Genomic DNA, 27,222 nt, shown 5'->3' with positions numbered 1-27,222 from the left:
GGAGGATGGGAGAAAATGTGGGTCCTGTAAAATTGATGGTTCAGGACCAGAAGTTTCATCCTCTTCCTCTTCCTCATCTGACTCAAGTGAGAATGATTCTGGTGCATCAGGAACCGGCAGTCCTTCTCCGTGGGGTACTGATGGAATGTTTGGATAATGCACAGTCCACTTTTTCTTCTTTGACACACCTTTCCCAACTGGAGGCACCATGCAGAAGTAACAATTGCTGGTATGATCTGTTGGTTCTCTCCAAATCATTGGCACTGCAAAAGGCATAGATTTCCTTTTCCTGTTCAACCACTGGCGAAGATTTGTTGCACAAGTGTTGCAGCATATATGTGGGGCCCACCTCTTGGCCTGATCTCCAATTTTGCCGCCAAAATAAAGGTGATAGGCTTTCTTAACCATAGTGGTTATACTGCGCTTTTGTGATGCAAAAGTCACTTCACCACAAACATAGCAGAAGTTATCTGCACTGTTCACACAAGTACAAGGCATCTCTGCTCACTTTGGCTCAACGGAAATGTGTCCCTTTGCAAAATCAAACACTGACAAATAAGAGAGCACGACACTGTATGATTTCTAGAGCTGATATAGGGCAATTTGTTCAGCAGAGTGATGTAAGGTTCGTTACGACTGCATCATCCATGACTTCTAGGAATAACATGATGAATTCATATCATGTATAACGCAATACCAGCTTCAGATTGCATCATTCATTGTTTTGCCTAAAAAGCAAGTACTGTCCAAACCCAGTCATAGATTTATTCATAGATCCAGTCAAAGATGTATTTTAGTCATTTCTGGTTTAAATTGAGATCCCTTCCCTTTATAACTCACTTATCCTCCGCCATTCCCAAGTCAAGGGTCGTATATACTGACCCAATAGCATATCTTGAAAACTAGAGCCAATCAACAATTTTAAGCATCATTTTCGTTCTCAGTGACCCAGAATTAGTAAAGTTTGACTACATTTATTTCAGAAGCATTTTGGCTGTAGAGCAGTGTTATAACTAGGAGGGCTGGGATAAGGATTCCTCCAAGGTAAGTTACTAATACAGTGCAATCACTCAGCAGCAAACATTTCCAGAACTGATATAAAAATCTGCTGAGCATGCCACCTTGGTGTCTTTCCTCCTTGTTTTTTAAACTTTATGGAAGTGTTGATCTTTTTTTACCCTCACACAGTGTCTGACTGGTTGATTCATTTTAGATTTGCTGCTCAAGCTGAGGTAGCTCTGGTCATCACTTTAACAGTAGACATAATCATTACCTCCAGCTGAGGTCTGCATCTTGAAGAAAAGACTAGGGACCATCAGCATACACTGACTTACACTAGGGTCCTCAAGCTGAAAGGCAGCAGTGCAAGCTGCTTGGCCTGCGGAATTCCCCTGGTACCACAGCTTCATTTTTAAAAAGAAATTAGCTTTGTTACAGCCCTAGGGTGTTTTATTTAATACTCTACATCTCACCTCAGCCACACACCCCCAACTCTCTCCTACTGCCTGACTCCCCTAAGGAGATGCAGTAATTGATAATTAGCATTCGAAAGCCAAGCTTGCATCCTGTGAGCCAGTCATATTTAATTACATTTTAACTATATTCGTCTTCGATAATAGCCCGAACATAATTTAGATAATTATCTCTCACTCTCTTATTCTCTTACTCTGTCTGTCTCACTTAAAGCTTTTTGCAACAAAAATTGCTTTCTCTGCTCAAACACAAACAGACTCTCGGGCCAAATGCTTTCATCTCTCCAACAGCAACAGCTGTCACTAGAAAACTCAATGGCTTTGCGCATCCAACAATCGATTCGAGGGAAAAAAATCTTCATGCTTCTTCCTACTTCTTTATTTACTGGGGCAGGTGGGAGAAGAAGAATGGAAGAGGCATTACTATCCAGACAAATTATAGCCTGTATCTCCATTATGGCACTTTACCTCTTACACGGTGTAATGGCTTTTCTCACTGGTTTAAACTCTTGCCTGGTAAGTCATCTAAAAGTTGCAGTCTTTCTAATATGATTTATTACACAGAGGAATTCAAATAATGACCTTTCCCCTTTTTGTGTTTCCCTCCAGAAGGAAGCAAATTAAGAAAGAGGGAGAAACATATCTGTTACTGAGGTTTTCTAAGGATCCACTGATACTAGGAAATGCTATTATATTGCAGGATCTACTTACAACACAGTAGCGCTGGATGTGGTTAAAACCCAATTCATTCTCATAGTGTAGAAAGGACTGAACCATACTTCAGAATTATGCTCCAACTGGGCTAATTCCAAGAGTTTAGCATGAGACAAGAACACTTAAAATATGGTTTGGTTCTTGCTACACTGCAAGACCAAACCTATTTTAACTGTGTAAGATACTACCATGTTGTAATGAAGTCTAGCAATATGCTACCTTTCCATAACACAGACAGGGTCCACGCAACAGCATTAATGCCCCTAATTTCTACTGATATCCACTAGCACAAATTCCCCTTTAAAACATGAATGAACACAAATTGAGTTTACATCAAACATGGAGTTCTTTCATGGGTCCAGCCTATTTGCAATCGACGGTGCTAAACTGGAGATCCAAATTCTACTTATTCTCAGTGAGGCAGGACAGAAGCAGAAGTGCCAGTCCCAGGCTAGGTAGCAGTAGTGGGATGTCAGTTTCATATGCTCTTCTAGATGGTCTCTGGGGTCACAGGGAACCAGCCTCAAAAATTTGATGAATGAATCAATGGTTGTGGCTGAGGTATGTACAAGTAGCTCCTACTGGAGTTGTGGTGATAAGGAGACTTAATAGTAAAAATGGACAATAGGATGAGTAAAAATTTAAATGGCCTCCTGTCTATGCACACATAAATCTGATAATTGTATCAACATAAAATGGGTCATCAAGCACCCAACTAGTATGTGCAAACTGCCATTTGTACACACAAAAATGTGTGTACCACACAAAAGGCAAGCCCACTGTGTCTACAGCAAGCATTGCAGCATGTTCTGTACAAGTAATATTCCTCCTGTATTATAATCAATATTATATCAATTTCTACTATGGCACAACTACAAAATTAACATGGATACGTATACTAAAAATGCTATGAAAACAGTCATTTCAGTTCAACAGCAGCCAATTTTCAAATGTTAATAAGTTGGCAGTTTTCCTTTTCCTTTCTTAAATACCAAAAGAGACTAATCCGCTTTATAGACAAATTGCCTGTAAATTTCCAATTTAAAAAGAAAGCTCATTTTCAGGTATAGTGGTGCCAAAAAAAATAAAATAAAATAACCCCCAATCTGCCCACTCTGGGAACTCTCTAATTTAGCACTTTAACCTAAGAACTGGGGATATCCAGCCAACAGCTGCACGACCACATAAGACACCCAAGTTAAGGAACCAGCTCAGTCCTCTTCTCTAGGGGACCAGCAGGGACTGGGATGGGGCATAGGGAAGGGAGAAAATTATATTGTAAAGGGACCCTCATAATAAAAGCTAAGGCCATTTAAAAAAAAATTTTTTTTAAATGAAAGTAAGACTCAGCATCCCTTTTCTCCTCACCTCCCTCAGTTGAGGACTACGAGAGCTTCAGCTCAGAATACACCCATTTGTGATGTCATGGTTACAGTTTTCCAAAGAGGTTGGCAAAATTCTTCCACAAAAAGAGGACTGTCAAACGTAGTACTTCTAAAAGAGCAATAAGGATGCCAGTTCAAGTAGTTGTTGACTCTCTTTTCTTAGCTTCTTTTGTAACTCTCTTTTCTTAGCTTCTTTTTGGCTAATTTATTTTAGTAGAGACAAAGCTAAAAGACATCTAATTGTGCATCTTGGTTACAAGAGGACTTGAAATGGTAATAGAAGTCTTTGAAGAAAGATATCATGAAATCTCTGAAGTAAATGCAAGAAGAATAAGCACTACACATTAGTCATGGCAATATCTGTTACATAACTGCAGTATGTATTAACAAATAAACATGTTATCCTTTTTTGAAGAAGTACAGTACCTTAACTTTAAAATACATAAATACAAATTAATTAAAAACACCAACAAGACTGGCATTCCAGTAAACATTATACATCATTCCTCAGTGGCACTCCATCCAGGATACCAAAGATCTACATTCCCTAAAGAGTTACCAATTAGCCTCTCTTTGGCTAATTTATTTTTAATACACTTTATCAGACTCATGTATTGAGCAGCTGTCTGTGTTTAAAATACTCTGACAAACAACACAGGAAACTACTTTATTTATAAACGAACAAAATATAAAAGCAGACCACTGATTATCACTGGAGTATCTTTTCATCCAGAGTTCACTATGACATTGTGAAGTGAATGAGAATTACTCCTGGGGGAAACTCTGCACCAAAAAATTAAAAATTCTATGCACAATATTTTAAAATTCTGCAAAATTCTGCATATTTTTTGGTCAAAATAACCAATATAATCAAGTTGGTTTCAATTATTTTGGTAATTTATTTAAACTACAATACAATGGATGGAGAATGGGACTGGGGAGCACCGGATGAAATCCCCAAACTACCTTTGTCTAGTAGTAATGAAACTAGTATTGACCCTTTACTTCTAGTCATTAGTCAACAAATATATGCAGCCATATGCTCAGTGTTAGATCATATCATAGGCAACTGAAGTGCAAATGAGGGCTGGGGACTCAAACTCACAATTTATACTGGTTACTGACCATCTCCAAAAAGGTTAGTAGCAAACAGTTCATGGAGCACATTTTGATAGGAAATTTTTTCAGTCCAAAAATTTAGACCAGTTCTAATCACTAAAGCACCATAAGCATTTATAAGGCCATACCATCCTTTACACCACTCTGGCAATGTAAAGAAGCCTTAAAATTTGTACACCTGTTTTATACTTCTGGGGGAATTCACAAAAACAATGGGAACAATTCACTAAGCAGGCAGGCTGCTACATTCTGCTCTGTCTGAGGGAACAGAGCCTGTCCCATGCCTACCTCTTCAGAAACACTCCCAAGCCCTGCCCCTCCATGCTGAGCATGCTGCACTAGTAAGCAAGAATCTCTCTCTCTCTCACACACACACACACATATGACTGCCCAGCTCCCACCCCCAATGTGGTGATTTATGTCTTTACCAGCTGCTCTGGGTGCCCAAAATGACCTACCTGCACTCCCGGGGAAGCGGTGCATGACTGCTCTTGTGGCTTCCCTTTGCTTCCCCATCAGAAGTAATTTTTCTGCGAAGCACAGAAAACTGTGGGGGCCATGAATTCTGTGCATGCGCAGTGATGCAGAATTCCCCCAGGAGTAGAGAATGATGTGGGATGAGATGTTAATGAACCCTGGACCTGGTCTAAAAAACTGACAATACTGGACCCACACTTCTTCATATTTTACTTTTCTGCACATAGACTTACTGGATCCCAGGATACAAGTGCTGTGTGCTACATTATTTACATTTGAGGCTTCAAAACCAAAGGGTAATCACAAAACAGACAACCTAATTTTGGCATTCGGTCCAATATGAACTGGGCTTTATGCTGGGCTTTCTAAGATTAAGTTATTATCATTTCCTTATGGAGAAAAGCTTCTGACAATCCCCAAAAAGGTTTTTATTGTGAATATTTTTCCCACGTGGAAGATATGCAATCCTGTAAGCATTTGCACACGGATTTGAAGCTATAACTCCTGCTTGGATTAAAAAAAACCAAACCAAACCAAAAAAACACCAACTTTCAACAAGGGATCTTTTAATGAACTGATATAAAGTTTTACAATGTGTGATTTATTGTAGACATAAAACACAGACTTGATAATGCATATTTATTACAATAAAAAGACTGACTTAGGAAAGCGATTTAATGACGTCTATACTGACTCCCTGACATCTTTAAAAAGTAGCTAATGAAAAAAAAATCTTTTTAACGTAATCTCTCCTTTCACAACTTCAGTGTAATATACAATAAAATAATAACTATTACAATAAAATATATATTTTTAAATGCAAGAAAGAAAATTTTATAAAATAGTCAAAATAGAGCAATAGTAAAATAGAACCAAGTCACTAGGGGCCAGATTTTCAGAGATATTCAGACACCTAAAGATGCTGATAGATGCCTAGTGGGATTTTTCAAAAGTGCCAATGAGAGTTCGGCACCTAACCTGCTTAGGAGCATTTAAAAATCTAGCCTGGTGTCCATCTGCATCTTTAGACACCTAAATACCTTTGAAAATCTGGCCCTAAAACCTACTGTTCCTGATTTGGTACCTTTGTTAAACAAAACACTGGGAGTCAAATTTTCCAATATTGCCTCAAAACATATGCACACAAAATGTACATATACACCCACTTGGGTGTCTGCAAACACCAACAGAGAGAGAGAGAGAGTGAGTGTCCATCTGATTGGCACACCCCTGGTGCACACAAATTCTTGCAAGGCAGAAGATTTGTAAGCACAATTTTGGAGGATAAGCAGATTCCATATTGAACATTTTGTTGTGTATATTTATTTCCACTATTTTTGATGGATTGTGTACCTGTAGCCAATGGTTGTTCATGTAACCATCAAAAGGTAATGAAGGGCTCTAATAAGATCATAATATATGCAATAACACAATGAATGAACAGGGTGCTGCTTATGACTTAGAGCAGATTTTTATCCAATCCCCACTTCCAACCCCCAATCCCCAAAATCTCGATTATTTAACTTTTCAGATAACTAGAACAGAAAAGTTGATTGACAGAAAATTAAATAAATAACATTTTGGTGTGAGAGTTAAAATCATGTTCCCTATTAATCAGTTCCTTTGTGGTGTGCAGGGTAACATGATATTTATCACTCTACTCTCACACACTCCTTTGGGGTGTCATTTCATGGCCTACCCATAAAAACTTCACATTTACAGGAACTGACCCTCTATTACTGTCGATAACATCTAATTGACATGTCAAACTCCAAGGAATGTAGTAAATTGTAGCACCACCTCAAAGAAAAAAATAAACTGGTAAAAAGGTAAATCAGCATCTGTCTCTCTGTAACAACATACAAACATGCTAGAGATTGCTAATCAAGGGAGAAAATTCTTCTTCCACTATTCTCACCACACTGAATTAGCTATTAACCTGAGCTTGGGAAACAAGGCCACTCAGCTTGTAATTCAGTCTTGTGCAATTTGAACAGCAAAAACACTGACCCAAGTTCATAGTGATTCAAATTTGAACTATTTTAGACATGAAATATGGCAGCCCAAAAAAATGAGTGCAGTTTTTGGTTTGCATCATGTCAGAGAGCAGGGAGATGATAGGTTATCTCCGTATGATTCTGGTGAGACTAAACTTTGAATACTCATTCAATTCCCTGCATCTCAATACCAAAAAGATATACACAAACTAGAGGGAGTTCAGAGAAGATGACAAAAATGATTTAGAGGCTGGAGGGATTGACTTATGAAGAAATATTAAAAACTAAACATTAGCTAAACTTGATTAAGTAACAACTTAGGTGGTGGGAGGGACAGAATGACTGTCTATAAATATGCTATTTGAAGAGTGTGAAATTCAAGAAGGGAGAGTAATTGTTTAGTGTGATATAGGGGAAGCAATTAAGTGAAATTAGATAGACACATTCAGACTGAATATCAGGAAAGATTATTAATGGTAGAAATCTAGTAAATTGGGGAGTAGTTACTATCGGAAAGGGGTGAAAGCTCCATCACTTGAGTCATATGAAATTGTACTGACTGAATATAACGCTAGCAAATTACACTGTAGGGAACAATCCTGCAGCAGTCCCCAAGGGATGAATCTGAAGACTTAATAATTCTGCTCCATCTCTGATTTCTATGATTCATGTATTTAATTTGTACTGATACAAACTTTACCTGGAATGAATCAATAGTTTAATACTGTGTATGCGTTATAGCATTTTGTGCCAGCCAGGTGGTGTTTACAATGCTACAATAACTACACGTGATTTGGTCAGCCAAGGCAAAATTGTGATTTTCAAGGGTGTAATGAAATTAGATCCTGCATGTCAGCAATCTAATTAGGACAAATCTTTTGGGAAGAGAACAGAAATGCCACCTTTAGCACAAGATACATTAACATTTGACTGGGTTCGTGTCTGTACACGTGATTCTAACAGCCACTGTGGTTTAATGGCCACTTGTGTAACAAAGGGCAGCTGCAAACACTAGGGGCACCAGGCTTTGGAGGAGCAACCTATCACCTAGTTTGTGAACATTCAGACAGTTTCTATCCACAGCAAATAAACGCTACCACCAAATAAAAATTCCAACATTAGACAGCCCTTCCCTTAAGCCAAAGGGTAATCAGCCCTCTCTCATAGGGAATGCCTGATGTTTGGATTATTATTTTGTGGTAACAATTAATCACAATGGCATTGGTTTTGGGGGTATGTGTATTTATTTATATTCAGGATGAAAAATATTTATTTTCAGAATACCACAGATCAGCAAAAGCTGTCTCTCAAGATATGGTTGGCCATGAGATGCCGTACAGATCCAAATTTAGCCAAAATGTCATTATTTAAAATATGCAACCATCAAATGGAAGAAGAAAAGAAATAAAGAAATTAGCAAATAAAAAGCATATTCATGAAAAAAGCCAATGATATAAAAAGACTTTTTAGGTCCCATCTAGGCCATTGTCCCAGGGATCAATGCAGGATTGTTTCTATTATATTTTCTAGTGTTTTGTCCAGTGTAGTTTTGAGGATATAAGAGCAGTAACTCCATTCAGTACTTTCCCAATTATTCAAATATGGGCAGGCAGTCACCAGTACTCTGCAACCCCTATTCCACCAACTGTGAGTGTGCCCTTGACAAGGGGATGGGAAGCTGGATTAGTGGAAATGGTATGTTCAGGTTTCAGGGGTACAGGTTTCAGTAACACATATTAGTTTAGCAACCTATTAGTATTTGTTAGGTTCACCAGAGTTGGCAATAGTTGCACAAGGTTTAGCAGACATCTCCAGAGCTGCTCAAGGCTGGGAGCCAAATTGAAATGTGATGTGTTAAAGGTGAAACATACAAGTCAGTAAGATTCATATATTCATAGACTTTAAGGCCAGAAGGGTCCACTGTGATCATTTAGTCTGATCTACTGTATAGCACAGGCCATAGAAGTTCCCTGAATCTCCAATATGATGTCATGATAAGTCCATGAGTCTAAGTTATTGTAATGTACATACTTAGAGGCCATTTGATAGGGCACCTGCCCTCCACTGTCCCTGATAGGGTTAAAACCCAGCCTGAAAGGCTGCAAGGAAACAGCCAATTAGGGGGGCGGCTGGACCAGCCAATCAGGGCCCAGCTGATCCATATAAAAGGAAGCTGCAGGCCAGAACAAGTGAGTCTCCAGCAGGAAGCACAAGGGAGGGAGACTGGCTTCCTATAGGGCTGCAGAGACTAGCACCATGAACAGGGCTGCTAGGGCTTGCAGGCCCGAGGCTCTGGGAGGAGGGTGTAGGAGCCGAAGGTGATGGGGCTACGGTGAAGTGGCCCAGAGAATTGAGACAGACTGGTGGAGAAAGAAAGGAGGGGCAGCGGGAAACTGTTGGGACCCAGAGTAGTGGGTGGGCCTGGGTCTCATCTCCCCCCCTCCCCCGCTGCCTCTGAAGAAGCGGCCAGGCTATAGACTGCCAAGCCAGTGTGAGGAGAGGTTAGACTGTTGCAGAAGGAGTCCCCTGGAAGGGGAGAACCCGGATTGTGACATGGCCGGAGGGCTGTGCCACAAAGCAGAGGCAGTGAGACTGGAACTGCAGTGGATCTGCAGGAAGAGATGAGGACAGGAGAGCCACCACCACTGGAGGGCATACCTGCTGACCAGAGCTAATTCCCGAAATGGCCAGCAGGAGGCGCCAGTGTGGTGAGTAACCTCATGACAGGCCAGAAGAAGGTATAGGCCCCTTAGGCTTCTTTACAGTACCGTATCCACTATCTCTAGATTTGGTCCTATGCCTGTATTAAACATTAAGGCAAGTGCAAAAAACATAGCATGGTGGAATATTAAATACATGGACACCTGTGCCCTCTACAAAGCAAGCCCTAATCGAAAAAAAAATTCTATAAAGAAATATTATTTGCACCATAACTACAAAGAAGAAATCCTGGACTAATGTACAATTCCATTTATTTTCTTTTTACACACAATTTATTGTAAGAATATTACAAATGTTTGATCAAGCTGGAGACTGTCAATCACTAACTATAGAGAAAAGGAAAACTTTGATTCTGAGTTCAGAAAAATAGATCATGTGAGTCCCACATAAGAGGAAAGGGTAGCTTAAGTGAAAGGACAACACCACAATAGTGGAAAGTCACAGAGTTATGTTAACAAGTCAACTAAGTTATGAAAACCAAGAGTATAGTTTTGAATTGACTTTGGGTAAGGAGTCATCAACAATGATGGAAGATGGCAAAAATATCTTGTTTCAAGTAACAAAATAATCTGGCTGTCGCACTGTGGCATTCCTGAAGTTGAAAAAGTAGAGACTTAAAAAAACATAATGAGGTAATTGTAATAGTTGAAAGGAGAGGTAATTAAGGCATGAATATAGATTTCTTGTCAGGTCTGAGTGAGGATAAAATCTGATAATATTCAGGAGACGGCCAACAAGCAGACTAAACCAGGAAAGATATGGAAGTATAAAAAGGGAAAAATCTAGGGTCCAGGTCTGTGTCCAAGTTTTCTAATTTTGTGAGTAAAGTTAAAGGCAGAGGCACAGCAGAATCAGATACACTGAATAAACAGGATACTCTTTCTCAGTAGGAAAAAAAAAGCAACAAGTACTTAAAGCCAATTTAGCCAGAATAAATGAGTCAAGAATCTTATGGCTTTTAGTCAGAGACAGCCACCATTGGAATAACCACAGAAATTAATGACTTTAAAATGTCTGACATACTAACTTCCTTACAAAAAAAAAAAAAATCTTCCATAACACAAATAAAGAAAAGATGATTGACAACGAGGAAGTGATTAGACATTATAAAAATAGCTAGTAATAAAATGCAATTAGGAAATATGTAGAAAGTTTGAACACATATGGAACTGATTAATTTACACTAAGGCCCCTTTTACATCTCACTGACAGTTAGTGAGAATCAGATCCATAAAAGTCTGGGTAGTCTATATCCTAAGCTATTAAGCAAGTTAGCAAATAAACTTACTATACACTACTGGAAATTAGTTTTGAAAACTATTGGGAAGTACTAAGAAATTGGAGAAAAGCAAATCTAGTTCTAATCTTCAAAAAAAAAAAAGACAGGAGACTGATTCTGGTAATTACTCTCCAGGATTCTATCTTCTGTCTTCAGTAAACAAGGGTAATGGGTGTGGGCAAGCCCCCCTTTTTCCCAAATGATTTCCGGGTGTTGAAATGGTCTGTTGGGGCCACTGACAGCTGATGTAGGTTGCCCCATTTTATGTCAGGCAGCATCCTAGTGCCAAAAAGTCTCCCAAATAGAGGCAGGTGGCACCAGTGGCTTAAAACCACCATTGTCCAAATCTCTCAAGCTGTGCCAAGTGCTCCTTGGCCACAACTCGGTATTTGGGCCTAAGTGTCCAATTAAAACGGCTAGAATTTGACATTTCAGTTCATTGAGTCCACACAGAGTATTGTTCATAAACACTCTATAAAACAAGAATTATTCTCCAGAATTATTCAGTGAATATTTTTGAAAAATGATTAATGGAAAATCATAATCTGTTTATGGGCAATTTACAAAATGAAGAGACAAAATTCATTTTATATTTTTTCTATAGCAATTATTCACTCAGATTTCTGATATATTACTCCTAAAAATTAATGTTAAGGAAGCTCACAGATTACATCAGTTTGGGAGGAGATGCCAATACCAGTGATGATCAATATAATACATCTATGGAAAAAATAATGCTGCACATATATGTTTCCTGGGAAGGAACAGGTTGGGAGAAGTGATACCAAAAGAAAACCAGGGGCTTGTCTACAGCAAGTTACTAGGCAGAAGCATTTCTTTGCTCTTGAAAATGATTTGGCTGCAATTCCAATCCATGTGTTGGTAGCATATAAAGAGATCACATCATATAATGGCTCCACACCGCACACTTTGAATATTGCACTCACTCTGGACACCTTGTAAATAAAGAGATACTGGCAAATTGGAGAATGCTTACAGAAGAGCAACAAAAATGTGGAGCTGGAGGGTTAGATTTTTGAGGAAAGATTTAAATATGCATAGCCTGTCAGAGATGACTCAAGGGTGGAACATGGTAACCGCTACAAATATCTGAAAGAGAGAGGAGATATTATTTAGTATGATATATGGGAGTATAACTAGAAGTAATGGGATGAAGTTAAGAAAGTAAAAAACTTACTGAAGGCAAAATGTATTAGATGGTAGAAAAGTCTCTTAATGAGTATTAATGAAAATACCAACACTTAAACACATTTAAAGTAAGTTGGCCACTGAAAATAATTCTACATCTTGAAAGACAAATCAGTGCAAAATCCTGGGCCATATTCTGGTTTTAGTTCAGTTTTCATAGATTATAGGACTGGAAGGGACCTCGAGAGGTCATCGAGTCCAGTCCCCTGCCCGCATGGCAGGACCAAATACTGTCTAGACCATCCCTGATAGACATGTACAGCTACATATCTAACCTACTCTTTAATAGTTTTGAAAAACATAATTGTTGCCCGCTCATAAAGTGACCTATGAGTCTAATCTGGCTAGCACAATACCTATGAGACTTGGAATATGTATTCGTAATTTATTGTCATCTTCAAAATACTGAGCTATATGTGCCAAAAAGAGTTACGTAGCCCACAAAAAAATATGTAAAGCTCCACCTGACTCGGTTTCCCAAATATTAGACTGGCTACAGGCCAATTTAAAAGGGAAAGACATGTATTCATGATGCAATTTTCAAGAAATGTACAATTCCTTCCACCTCCAGATCACAAAGTACACCTCTATGAATTTCATATTTCTCCACAGGAGAAGTCTGTCCAGGTGGCCATATCAGTTTCTCAACATCTTAATTCTTTAATATCTGCAGAAATGGCCATAAATTTCTCTGCTTTGCACCATTTCTTCAATATCATTAAATGTCTTTTCCAAACTAGACATTAAGGTCTTAACTACATTAAACCTCTGAGTAACATCTACAGAATGTTGATTTTAAATATAAGACTATTCTCTAATGGCCCAGAACTGTGCAATGAGCAATCCCGAGAGTGATAAAGAATTAATCTAATACTGTAAGCCAGAAGAGGTTGAGTGCAGCAACACATTCAGCTGGGAGGGTGAGTCTTTTGCCCTCATTAGCTGATTAAGAAGCAAAATTGAGAGGATTAAATATTGAGGGGAAAGTGTTGTTTTTTTTAAATCTCATTCATTTTATCTTCATAACCAGGGAAGATCTAAATAATTGCAGTGAGAGCTCATACAGTAAAAAAAGAAAATGATGACTACAATAAGTTAAAAGTATTCTAAAATAGATCAGTTCCCTACTCCAGTATTTGTTGCACAGAATATATAATGTTTTGAAAAGCCTGAGAGACTGCTAACAACTAAGTCAGAATCTCTCTGTTTAATGACAGATCAGCTGTACATCTGGCAGTCAGTGCATTAGTCTTCCCTTCTCTAATGAACTGTGCATGCCACTGGCCATGATCTCTTGTGTGTCAGCACAAGTCATTTCTGCTTTCATAGAGTTCTAACTCTTAGGTTATATTTATAAAGTGGGAAGCTGTCTGGCAACAATGGGACATCTATAGCTCCAATGGACACCACTGTGGGAACACTATATCCATTTCTGCCGAATTTGAACTACATAAGAATCAGTCAAATATTGACTGATTAAAACATCAGGATATTTCTTTATTTCTTCAATAGCTTCTGGCTTAAGTTTTTGTATAATCTAAATTTTAATTCAGAAAAAAATCTACTTTAACTATTAAACAAATTCTAAAAGTGTGTGTGTGTGTGTGTGTGTGTAATTTTAGAATTTGTTTAATAGTTAAAGTAGATTTTATATATATATATAAACTATTTATTTATTTAGGATTTTTTAACAAGTTTACAAATTCTTGCCATGTAAATATCAAAAACAAAACAATCATTATAACAGTTGTTTTTGTTTACAGAAACATTATATAGGGCTACAGTCATCAGATCTTTCTATTTAACGGGGTGTTACCACATTACAAAGTGAGCATCATTATGACACATATAATATGTCGCTTCTAGGATTTTATTGAGTGAAATCTCAATATACATATATTTAACAACCAAATATTATTATTAAAAAAAAATTGACAAGTGTGTTGGGTTTTTTAAGGTGAATGTACTATGTCTGAGTATTGAATAAAAGTAACCAAATATTTAAGTATCAATGTCTGTTTTGCTCAGAACATAGTTAGTGTGTTAATTTTTCCATAACCACAACCTCCCATATTTTTTGAACCATTCCTCTATATTTGGACTATTTTTCTTTTTCCTATGAGAGGCTACCAATAGCTGAGTGGCAACTAACCGATGAGAGTAATTCTTCATTTCCTCTTGTCACCATTTCCACTAGTAAGCCCAAGGAAGGTTACCAAAGGATCATTCGGTAATAAATATCCAACAATTTGTGATATTTGGTTATGGATTGCATCCCAGAGTTCTCTAATGACTGGACATGTCCACTATATATGCATTAATTCTCCTCTTTCACCACAATTTCTCCAACATGCATTCCCATTCAATCTCTCTATATATTTTTAACCTAACTGGTATGAGGTACCACTGAATCAGAATCTTATTCTTTTATTATGCTACCTATTAAAGTTACCTTTATGTATAAAAAAGGTATTCTAGAAAGCTGAGAAATATAATGCCTGACTCAAAAGTACTGGAACCAGGGAGACTGGGCCAGTTATAGTTAGTTTGACTCTCTAATTAAGTTGGAAAAGTTTCTCTGCTGAATAGCTAGTAAACCATGAATGCCCATGATTCTCTCAATCTTTGAAGCTCTCTGGTTTGTGATATGGGTTAAGATGTGGATTATTAACAGTAGGTGTCATTGGCGAAGGAAAAGAACTGATCTTATTTCTATCCCAAACCTACAGAGTAGCCTTTGTTAAAGGATGTGTGTAAATTTCTGGTGGGCATGATTTTTTTATGAATCCATGATAGCACAGCAATATTTACAGACACAATTTTCTTGTTCTAAGAAGGCCCAGTGTTCGGCTGGGTTAGCGCATTCCCATTCCACTACTGCTTAGAGCTAGCTGGCTTGTTAGTACCATAGAACATTTGGAACAGCTAGTCCCCCCTATTTAATGGGTCTGTAAAGGGGATATATTTGTAATTAAATGTGCTATTGTAATGTTACCGAATTACAGAAACAGATTTAATCAGTAAATAAACATATGTGTTTTTATATCGTTTCAGAGCAGCCAATATTTTCAGCTGAAATTAGACCACTTTCACCATCTTCCAAAGCTCTGGAAGCTTTACATGTATAACTGAGATTGTTTGATATGATCAACAAGCTCAACAGCTTGGTGGAGTTATGAAAGAGTTCTTTCATGGGTCACTCACTCAAAAACTTGATCTGTAACACTTAAAGAAAAACTGCATCCAAAAGCTATGTAAACAGGATGTTAAGACTGCATGATTAAGCACTCAAATGTCAAGAAATGTCAAAGGTAAGGTTATATTTGCAACTCTAACCATGCCCTATTCTTCAGCTGCATTATAATACAGACATTAGTCACATAATCACAGATATGCTCTTTTCCCTTGCCATTGCTAATAATCCGCATCTTAAACCAAATTGAGAGCTTCAAAGAGTGGGAGAATCATGGCATACTCACGGTTAACTAGCTATTCTAACTTTTCTAACTTAATTAGAGAGCAAACTGACTATAACTGGCCCACTCTCCCCTGGTACCAGTACTTTCAAGTCAGGCATTGTTTCTCAGCTTTGTAGAAAAGCTTTTTTATACAGAAAGCTCAAATAAAGCCATATATCCTCCTGAAGTATTTCCTACAACCTAAGACATACATGAGTAGCATCTTGTAATACCGTTCATTCTTGCATACTTTACTTTCATTGCCATAATGGTTCAGTGTATCTTTACTGAGTTACACTTTAAATTCTCTTCTCTCTACAGTATGCATTTTAATAATTTACAGTTACAATGTATATGCTTATACAATCTTAACTACGGCTGCTGCTGTTACATATGCTATAATAATCTAAAGAGAAAACAGGTTAAATCAAGAAATGAAAAAAAAAAAAAAAAAAAAAAAAAACGGTATGAAGAGATATTATACCCCTTGAAAGGCTTTTTAACATTTTGATCTTCTCTGTGGATATTTCAATTTCACAAGCCCCATAATTTACATTGCTTAACATTTACAAATATCAAAAGAACAAAACAGAAGATAAAAGGTTGGAGGCTATATTTTCCAAAAGATCTGCTCATGTTGCAAATGTAAAAGCATCAATTACACCTTTAAACGGATGTGTGCAAGTTGCATTTAGGAGTGCTTTTAATTCTCTCCAGGTGACATTTAGTAGTAAAACTACTGTAACCCAAAAGAAGAAAGCAAAAATACGTGTGGGGAGGAGTGGCTGGGGACTGTCTATTTAAACAAATTACATATTTCAACCTTTCCCAACTGTGATTAATCATTGAGTACCCAAATTTAGTTGAGGCTTCTGAATACATAATTATGATTTATTTAAAAGCACTCTTGGTAAAAGTTTGTTCTCCATCACCTACAAATGAGTTTACCGAGGGAGACATTTGATTCTGAAATTATTTTGAAAATGTTTTACTCATTATGGTATGTAGTAAGGATAATCAGGAGGAGACTTTTTTTTTTTTTGGCTAAGAGGGTAGTCAAACATTGGGTTATTTCAACTTTCAGGAGAACAAGCTTCATAGACAGAAATTTGGCAAACTATACTTGATAAATAGGAAAAGTTAAAAGTTGATTTGGTTCGGGGGCACTGTTTACGTTTTGATATCCCTGTAATTAACACATCTGTCTCTGAATCAATAAAATCAGGTTTTCACATTGTACTGATTTTCCTTTTAGTCACAGAGACACTTGATTGAGCAAAGCAGACACCAAGCTGTAAAACAAGTGGAAACAGGAGAAGCCAAAGATAAACCTGTGGTTGAAGCACAGGACTAGGAAAGAGATGATCACAGATTTTCTGTGAGAAATGGGGTATGTCACAACCCTCAGGGTACTTCGGTATTCCCATCTATAAAATGGAGATGATAATATTTACATATCTAACAATGGTTCTGTGAAGCTTAAGTCATTTAACAACTGTAAAGTAATTTGAGGTCTTCAGATGGAAGGTGGTAGAAATGGGCAAGTACTGTGTTCTAGTGAGAGAAGAGCAGTGATCAGGATGCAACTCTCTGTGTTAAGTTTTCTTCATCTATTTTTTGAAAAATCCAATGTTGCATATGTATCTGAGCACCAAATATTGGGTCATGTTCTTTAGGCTAACAGAAAAGTATGACTATTCTATATACTTGAGATATAGCCAAGAATTTCTGAATTGTTTTCAACATATTTAAAAAATAAAATCACATTGATATGAAAGGCTACAACAGTCAAATAGCTATCTTTCAATAAAAACTGATGACAATATACTTAGTTCATTAATAAACATCCAAACTTATTTCAGGTCAGATAAAGCCAGTAATAACATAAAACATAATTTTTAGAGGGAATAAATATAATTTTAAAAATATGCAGGAAGACTGTCCTAGATACCACTTTTGTTAGGGACCAATTAGTGAATGAAACTCATCATTTTATACAGTGAAAGATTAACCTCTTTGTCCTTTTTCAGTGAACGATCTTTATTAGCCTCATGTTTGAGAACCTATTGCTCTTTAAAGGAAATGAGACCTTCAAGTTTGAGATTTCTTGTTATATCTAAATTTTTCCCAAAATTACAGTTTGTAGATTAAATGATCCATTTTCTTTGTGATAAAGGGAAAATGTTGCCTGGCTGCATCAAGATTCTCACTTCCTCCATAGAAGGCTTTGGCTCTTTCACTTGGACCAAATCCAACAGTCCTTTACTGAGTCAAGCTCCCACAGAATTCAAGAGTTTTGACCATATAAAGATGGTAGTACTGACACAGGTTAAAAATCATGGTCCTAACCCTGCAGTGTCTACTCATACAACATTTCAGACTTTAATGAGCATTTTGCCTGAGTAAAGATTGGAGAATCAGGCTCCATATTTGTTGAAAATGGACACCTGTTCTGCTCTCAGTGCCTGCACTGAACATATTTTATTTTTCACCATATATTATTTATTTATTTAGATTTATTTTATTGGTGTCTGTATCTGAGATCTGAATGACTCAACATCTTGGACTCTCAGCCTTTCACATTTGCATTTCTTATTTCAGCCATTGCATAAATCAAAGCTATCACAGAATTAGTGAAATGATCTAAAATGCTGAAAAGTCTTCTCTCAAACAGACAGCATCAGAAAGCAGGCTGGATAAAACCCAATGACTTTTTTTAAGTGGGGGAAAGCTTTAAAAAATTTAAATAGGATTTTTTAGATTTAAGTTAAACACATTTTCTTTGTAAAAGTAAACCCATTTAAAATTTAATATGAAATTATGACAATCTATGTTAAGGCATAATCTTACCTCAGTCTATTACAATTATTTAAATTGAATAAATATACAAGATTCAAGTAGTACATGTTCATTGCTGAAGTTTTAAAGAAAGTCAAACCACTGTGCTGGAGGAAGTCACTGTCTAAGCACCTGGAACCAGAGTTTGTTGAAGAGATAAACCAGGTTTTGACAACAGTAGCTACTTTTACAGGTGCAGAGAGAATATCTTTTTCATTTCAGTTCATAGTTGAGAAACCAATTGGAACTAGGCAAGAAAGCTTGTTCTCCTCCTTCCGTCTCTGAATAAAAATGAGGTGTGATAGGATGCAATCTACTAATTCTAAAATCTTGGAGGACATGGTGACTAGAAATAATCAGTTCAATTCACTATCTACTGATAACACTTCTTTTGTTTAATAAATCAGCTAGTTTTAAAAGCAAATCATGTTTTGATAAACTTGCTTTTCCCCCTCATGTATCACACATATGTAATTTAGTTTTACTTATTTAATTAAAAACAAGTTTAAAATTCTGTTTTTGTGCATTTTAATTGAATTCAAATTTCCATCCAAATGCAGCTTGACACAAATCATGATAAAAAAAATCTAATAAGCAATGCATCATTCAACATTTTCTAATATAATAAAAATGTAAAAATCAAGACTCTGAATGAATATATGTTCAGTTATATCATTGCTTAAATAAATGTGTATAGATATCATGAATCCTCCTGGTTCGCAAAAAGAAGTACCAAATTTAGTGTAAAGCCTATATTTAGTTGCAAATCAACATGTTTTAATGGTTATCAACCAGTAAGAATCAATCTTTCTTTAGGAAAATAACTAAAAACTACAAATGCAAAACAAGATTAAAATTGATTATTTAAATCAATACACCTTATGAGAAAGTAGAAAGAAAATAGAGTGAGGAAGAAGGTGGACATCCTGAAGCAACATAGAAAGAGAAGAGTATATAAATTTGACTAATGCAGATGTGGGCAATATAGCGAGAAGCCTACAATATGGCTGGTATCTCTCAGCTATAAACAAGTCTACTTGTATAAAATCAAAGGTATAAGAAATACAATTGGTGAAGTAGTTTAAAATACATGCAAATTGCTTACCTTATTCAAGAAAATAGAAGAGAAATCATAAGTCTCATAAAACTAACAAAAAAAGCTGTTCTTTAAAAGCATCTGAATTCAGGTGGTCAAAGCAGAACTTTCTGCTAAATTATGAGTTTGAGAGAAAGTATTTAATCCTCACTTCTGTGGACAGTGATTGAGAAAAGTCACTAAGTCTGAAAGGAAGATAATGAGCCATATACAAAGAAATAATAGAAGGAACACGTTTGACTTTATAATCCATGATTTTGCTTTAAAAGGTTATCAGCAGAACATGGCCAACTCATACAAATTCAATGGATCAACTGCATGTTGGCATAATACTTTTAAAAAGTCACAGGCATCAAAACGGCAGGCAAGAAATCTACAGGAGGGCCATGTACAAGACAGATAAACGACAGCAATGGCTTGTGATGAAAGCGCCATGGCATCTCATCATCATGATTTACAAGACTTACAAGGTAGCACAAAATCAACAATTCTGGCAGCAGCTGGCCTTGTTCAAACCCAATAGGGATAAATAGTTGCAAAGATGAATATATATATGTGAATGAATGGCTAATGCAGAGTGTGGCTATCTTGTTCTCCAACCCCTGAATATGTCGGAGGGTCTGAGTTGTTTTACAGCTTACACAAAGACATAACATTCCTTTTCTATTACAGAATAATTCTGTTCAGTGGGAGACAGTTTTTTGCTCAGAAATGCAAAGGGGTGTTTCTTGTTATCCTCCCTGGTTTGCATCATTACAGCTCCAAGATATGTACTGGGTGCATAAGAACACAATTCAAAATTTTCTTAAAATCTGGACTGGCCAAAATGGGTGTCTTTGATCGAATTTGTTTCACTGCATCAAAACCCTTTTGACAGATGTCTAATCAAATAATTTTTTCTGTCTTTGTATTCTGGCATAGGTTTGTGATAGGACCAATGATGTTAGTGAAACCTCTCTCAAATTTTTGATAACAGATCTATGAAAGATTGAACCCGTTTTTTAGTTTTGGGCCAATTCACAATAGCTTCCACATTCAGGAGATCTGGGTAGATTTGGCCTCCACGCACCCAATGACCCTGGTTAAGAGATCTTTGCTGCCCCCCATACATTCTGACACCTTCACTATGAGGCCTGCCTCCTCGAGGTTTCTCAATATCTTTCCCCACATGTGTTTTGTGTTCCTCTATGGTGTTGCTAAATATAGTAATATCATCTATGTAGTTTATAGTAAAGTCCTAGAACCCTCATAATATCTGATTAACTGCCTTTGGAATGTGTCCCCTGCATCAGTTAATCCAAAGGGTAGTATCTTAAACTCCAGAAGTCCAAAATCAGTAATGAATGCAGACATTTTCTTTGACTCAGTATCCAAGGGACCTTGCCAGGATACCTTGGTTAAATCCACAGCAGTTAAATATTTAGCTAAGTATATCTAACGTATCTTCCACACAAGCATCTGGGACTGTAACAGCATTAAGTTTTCTATAATCCATACAAAACCTTACTGTACCATCTTTCTGTGGGACACTAGGATAACTAAGAAAGCCCAGAGGGCTGTCTGAGACTGCTACAATTCCCATGTCTGGCATGCTCTACATCTCCCCCTTGATCTGTTCCCTCATTGTCCCTGTTATCCTGTAAGCCCTACTGGTTATTGGGTGTGCTTTGTTGGTGTTAATGTGATGTTCTCTCATGTGAGTCAGGCTAGATTTGTTAGAAAACACCCCTTTCTGGATTTGTAACACACCCTACTTCTCTCTTTTCTAGTAGGGTTATCCTTTCACTTCAATTAACACTCTCTAATGGGGTCTCCCCCCCTTACTCTCAGACATTAAGTCTAAGGGCTTGTCTACACTGACAATTTACAGCACTGCAACTTTCTGGCTCAGGGGTGTGAAAAAACACCCCTCGGAACGCAGCAAGTTTCAGCGCTGTAAAGCGCCAGTGAACCAGTACTGGGTGCCGGGCTCCCAGCGCTGGTAGCTACGTCCCTCATGGAGATGGGTTTTTTTAAGAGCGCTGGGAGAGCTGCGCTGCGCCACGACCACACAAGGCACATTAAAGCGCTGCCGCAGTAGCGCTTTAGCACTGCCAGTATAGACCAGTCCTAAGAGAGGCAATACTCTGCAACCCTCATCTGCACAGCATATCATGTTTACTATAGCCTCTCTGTTATATTTTCAATATGTTAATATGAGCAGTTTGGGGTAAGCCCTGATGGTAGGTTTCTGTTCATGCACTTAATTTAGTCTCTTTATCACTCAAAGGATACTCCCATGAGTTCTGCTCTTTTACAGGGACTAATACCAGAAACAAATCACCTGTATCAGTGGCTCTCAACCTTTCCATACTACTGTACTCCTTTCAGGAGTCTGATTTGTCTTGTGTTCCTCAAGTTTCACCTCACTTCAAAACTACTTACTTACAAAATCAGACATCAAAATACAAGTGTCACAGCACACTAGTACTGAAAACTTGCTTACTTTCTAATTTTTACCATATAATTATAAAATAAATAAATTGGAATATAAATATTGTACTTACATTTCAGTGTGATACTTGAGCCTGTTTTTCACTTGTGAACCATGTCTGAAGCCTGAGCTCCAGGCAGTGAGGCTGAAGCCCCGCTGCCTGGGGCTGAAGCATGTAACTTAGCTTTGGGGGGCCCCCTGTGACATGGGAACCTGGGAAATTGCCCTGCTTGCCTCCCTGTAATGCTCCCTGCACTTGTGACCGCCCCCCAACCCATCCCAGGACCCTTCAGGGGGTTGCAACCCCCTGATTGAGAAACACCGATCTGGTGAGTGATCTAGATGAGCTGATGTACCCCCTGGAAGACCTTTGCATACACCCAGGGGTACGCGTACCCCTGGTTGAGAACCACTGACCTATATCAAAGGCTTTTTCACATTCCTTTTTGACATACCATGCTTTTTGTACAGTTTGCGGTTTTTATGCCTCTTGGCAGATTATGCTGTACCAGCTCCATTTTAACTCATTTTAACTCAACAGATTTTAACTCTGCCCTGAACTTAGATGGGTTTAAGTTTGGGGCAATACCTCATTACGTGCTCAGCAGAGTCATGCACAAAGAATTTTCTTGGACCCTCGTCCTGGCCTGGGAGTTTGTAACTGTATTACTTAGAGGGTACTTGTTTAGGATATATTTGGCCTTGCCTTCTCCCTCCTTCTTCCCATGAACAAAGCTGGGACCCCTTTTACAAGAGGCATCCGCCCTTCCCTTTGGGGCTTTCTTTCAATACCCATTCTGGCCTGCACATGCAAATCAGTAGCCCAAGCAGTCATCTGCACTATGTCAGGAGACTTTTCCTACATGGCAGTTCTGATTTCATCTGAGCAAGAATAAAGTATTCTTCAGAAAACAAATCAAAATTTCCCACAGTCCCCTTCTCCCCTTTACCTTTTACCCATTTTTTCATATAATCACATACTTTATGCATAAACACCTCATGACTGATACTGTCATGATCCTTTAGACTTCTAAACTTCAAAGCGTATGATTCTGGGGTAATTTGAAACCTTAGCAACACAGTTTCCTTATATTTATCATAGCTCATGGCTTCCCCCACTCCATGCCAGTAGGCTTGGAAAGGTTCAACCTGAAATTTTGGGGACCAGTACAGACATTCATTTGTCCATAGGGATGCCACTGGCCTGGTATATTATTTTGAAAGGAGTTAAATATTGTTCTATACAGTTTGAGTCTTTAAAAGGTGGGCACAGTCTGTCCCAGCTGGGTGAGTTCTCGGATGGATTACCCACAGGCTGGGGAATACCTTTCTGCTGCTCTAGTACTCAGATCTGCATTTCCTGTGTCTCCATTTGCCGCTTGCATGTTCTCTCTTCTACTTTGATTGCTGCCATTTGTCCTCTCCCTTCTATTTGGCCTTGGCTGCCTAGGTCGCCTCCATTCGTAACTGGTGAGCCCGCTCCACTGCCTCAGTGTTTGCTTTGGCTGTCTTGATCATCTCTAAGCACTGTTGGTGAGCTTCTGCTACCACTGCAGCTTTTCTTTTTTGTGCTGCAGCTCATGCAGTCATCTCTCGGATTGTCAGCTTTGCCATCTGCACCTGGTGCACTCAGGCCTCTGTGGAGCTGCAATTTGGCCAGCTCTACCTGTGTGGCTGTCTCCTGCAGGGGTTTAGTATCTGGCTGGTTTCCCAACCCTCGGTCACCTTCCTCTTCCAACTCCTGCTGCTGCTCAGAATACTGGATGAACAAGGTTCTCAAATCCTCCGCTGATCTCTCTTGCTGAGGTAAACCATATTTCAAACATTAGCTCACAAGCTGCTTTTTATCCATTGAGTCCAAGGAATCTGACTCATTTCCCTCTTTCTGTGTTGTATTTCCCTTAACCCAAAATAAACAAAAGAAAATAATAAGCCATAAATTTGTAGTTCGCTTCTTCATTTTTGAATCCATTAGGGTCTGCTTAGCAAGTGTTTGGAGTGTGAACCTCAGTAGGCTGATATTGGTGTGCAACTCCTATAGTGACTATGCCACTCTGACATTTTGGAGATCACTCAGACTGGGAATGGGTTTTCATACAGCCTGCCCTGTAACTTCGGAGTTCCTTAGTGCCAGGAGGCTACAGTTCAACACCCTGACATCAGCAGCCTGTCTACAAGCACAAGGTCTCACCCTGGCTTCCACCAGCCTAGTTATTCCTTGCAAGGTAACACCAACAGCCGTTCCAGTCCCGAGTCTTCCTAAATCCATCCTCCCAGAGTTCTTAACTACCAGACACTTGGACCATTCCCTTCTGGTTCGTCACTCCTGACAGGACGAAACCAGTTCCCCAGTTATGAATTCACTTTGTGTCACATACACATACAACGTGAAGTCTGCACACCAGAGACCTGCTTCACATAAAAATAAACAAAAAGTTTATTTAACAGAAAAAAACACAGATCTAAGGTGAAATAGTGAGGGAAAGCAAATATATACAAGTTACACAGAAAATAAACAAAGACTCAACTTCAGGCGTTACCACTTTCATATTAGATAAAATCTCTTTTCTAATACAAGTTACTTATTGCCTTAAAACAGTTCCCCATTGTACCCACTAGCTATAGGGCTGGATCCAGTGTTCACAGGCAGCCTCCCATTAAGGCTTTGTCTACACCACGCAGCTTTAAGCAACATGACTGTGCTGCTACAGCCGTGCCGCTAAAAGGCGTGCACTGTAGCTGCTGTTTGTTGGCAGGAGAAACTTCCACCTCGCCACAAACGGCAGCAGCTTTGTCAACAGGAGAGCGCTCCTGACGACAAAGCGTTTTTCATTGGTAAAACTTTTGTCGTTTGGGGGTGTGGTGGTGTTGTTTTTTTAACACCCCGAATGACAAAGTTTTGCCAACGAAGTTCCAGTGTAGACAAAGCCTTAGAGGCTGTCCCTCTGTTTCTGGATGAAAACTTCACTTTCAAGCCTCCTTTTTAATAAGCTTTCTCCACTTGCACCCACATTTTTTTCTTCTCCATGTATGGTGACTCAAGGTTATTCAGAGTGGGATAAATTCCCTCTTGAGTTTATAGCCAGGATTTCTCAATGTCCTCCCATTAACTTTAATGGCCCACCATTGTCTTCTTCTGGGTTGTACAACGGATTGTTACTAGAGTGCAGTTTTGTGTAAATACATGGCATGGGAAGTGCCTCTCCCTGTCTGGGCACTCATTGCCCTGCCTGCGATGAACTGGAGCCAAAGTTTATGGATACAGTTCTCTAAATACACAAATACAAAAATTCATAACCACAGTATGTATACATGACTCAAAATGACCTTGAAGTTCAGAACATTACAAGCTTTCATAAAAGACCTTACTTGATATACTTCCATAGTACAATAATACAGCATTCAATCAATTGCTTCAGTTGCTTATTTTTGGGGCCTAACCCTTCTGTTCTCCCTTTGGGATGTCTGTACTTCGATCATCACAAAGAGTATATATCTATAAGTACTGCAGACAGATACCAAAGAGAGCAAGAGAAACAAACCCATGCATATTCAAAACATTAAAAAGAAATTCCTCACTACTCAAACCAAAGCATTATTATGCTTTATGAGCCAATGTTTAATAGGAAGTTAAAAAAGAGAAGAATGAGGGAGAGGAAGAGAGAATGCATTTGTGTATGAGCAATGCAATTAGGTCAGTATAACTATGTCTCTTAGGGGTGTGAAAAATCCATACCCCAGAATGATGCATTTAAACTGACCTAACCCTCAGTGTAGACTGTGCTAGGTGGACGGAAGAATTCTCCTGTTGACCGAGCTATCGTCTCTTGGGGAGAAGGATTACCTACACCGATGGGAGAACCCTTCCCCCGTCTGTGGATGTCTTCACTGAAGCAATGCAGCAGCGATGCAGCAGCAGCTGCACCACTGCAGCATTTTAAGTGTAGATAAGCCCTCAGCAGGAGCTAATCGTGGAGAGAGGGAGCTAGTTTGTATTTAAGATATAATCTCTTGTAGTAAAATAAAAACAATGACTTAAGAGTTGGCAGTTTTATCACAGTAGCTGTTGAGCAGATCTTCAAGATTCATATCCCATGAGAGGCAGAAAGTCAAAGCCACTAGAGAAAGTTAAAGCTGGTTTAAGAATGTATAAAATGACTTAATTAAAACATCTCCCCCCTGAATATTTTTACTTTGTTTTTAAGTGCGAAATTAAGCATTAGACATGCTGGACATATTTAAACTTTGCAATTTCTCATCAATTTTGCAAAAAAATAGATTTAAAAATTCAAACTATTAGATGAAAAAAAGCATAAAAAACTGATCTATTTACCACCATGGAAAGCAAGTACAAACCTCTTCTTATCAAAGGCAAGTGGAAAACTACCAATTATTCTGCAGTATTACAAACTGAACATCCCACTTATCCTGTTGCAGGACTAAAACATATTCAGTTATTCCAGATTCATGTGGCTAAGGTTATTTTTGAAACAACAAAAGTAACAATAATGGCCTGTGGATTGATTCAGTACTGTAAAAGCAATGTTGCCTGTTACCACAGAACATTGAGCTTTTGGAGGGACCCTCGGGGTTTCACTCTTGTGGGTCCAGAGGAGGAACAAATATAATTTTCCCCAGCCAGTACGGATGCACTCACCGCATCATCTTTTTTCAGTAACGCTGTCCTGGGTAAATAAGTTACATTCTCCTTTCCTCTGGGATATTAACTAATTAAAAGTTTGCTTTTCGTCATCAAAATGGATTCCTTCTAAGAATAAATAATTCTGTGAATTTCAGTTCATGCATATTCCTTATCATGAAACATTAAAAAAAATATGCATCCAGCCCACTTTCAGCTGTGATCTTGTCAGATTTTACAAGCTTGTAAGGGTAAGCCCAGGTCAGTGTTTGGGTGAGAGTAAAATCTAATACCTGCAGGAAATTGTATTTCTGATTCAGTCAAGGGCCGTCTTTTCTCGGAGAC

General features: G+C 38.2%; 1 protein-coding gene across 2 annotated transcripts in view; it reads right to left on the bottom strand.

The window, feature by feature from the left end:
* The window catches only part of BTBD9 (BTB domain containing 9), a 290,271-nt gene that overhangs the window by 39,834 nt on the left and 223,215 nt on the right, over window positions 1–27,222 (bottom strand). The window contains exon 10 of one of the 2 annotated variants that reach the window (XM_054022242.1): window positions 12,162–12,274. The exons of the other annotated variant lie outside the window; for it this stretch is intronic. Coding sequence (XP_053878217.1) covers window positions 12,265–12,274 — 10 coding nt within the window. The 3' untranslated portion in view covers window positions 12,162–12,264. Of the gene's footprint in view, window positions 1–12,161; window positions 12,275–27,222 lie in introns of those variants that run through there. 2 annotated transcript variants of the gene reach the window in all.

The sequence above is a fragment of the Malaclemys terrapin genome, chromosome 3 (assembly GCF_027887155.1).
Source record: "Malaclemys terrapin pileata isolate rMalTer1 chromosome 3, rMalTer1.hap1, whole genome shotgun sequence".
Classification (NCBI taxonomy): domain Eukaryota; kingdom Metazoa; phylum Chordata; order Testudines; family Emydidae; genus Malaclemys; species Malaclemys terrapin.
The sequence above is the reverse complement of the archived record's forward strand: the minus strand, read 5'-3'. Positions and strand labels throughout refer to the sequence as shown.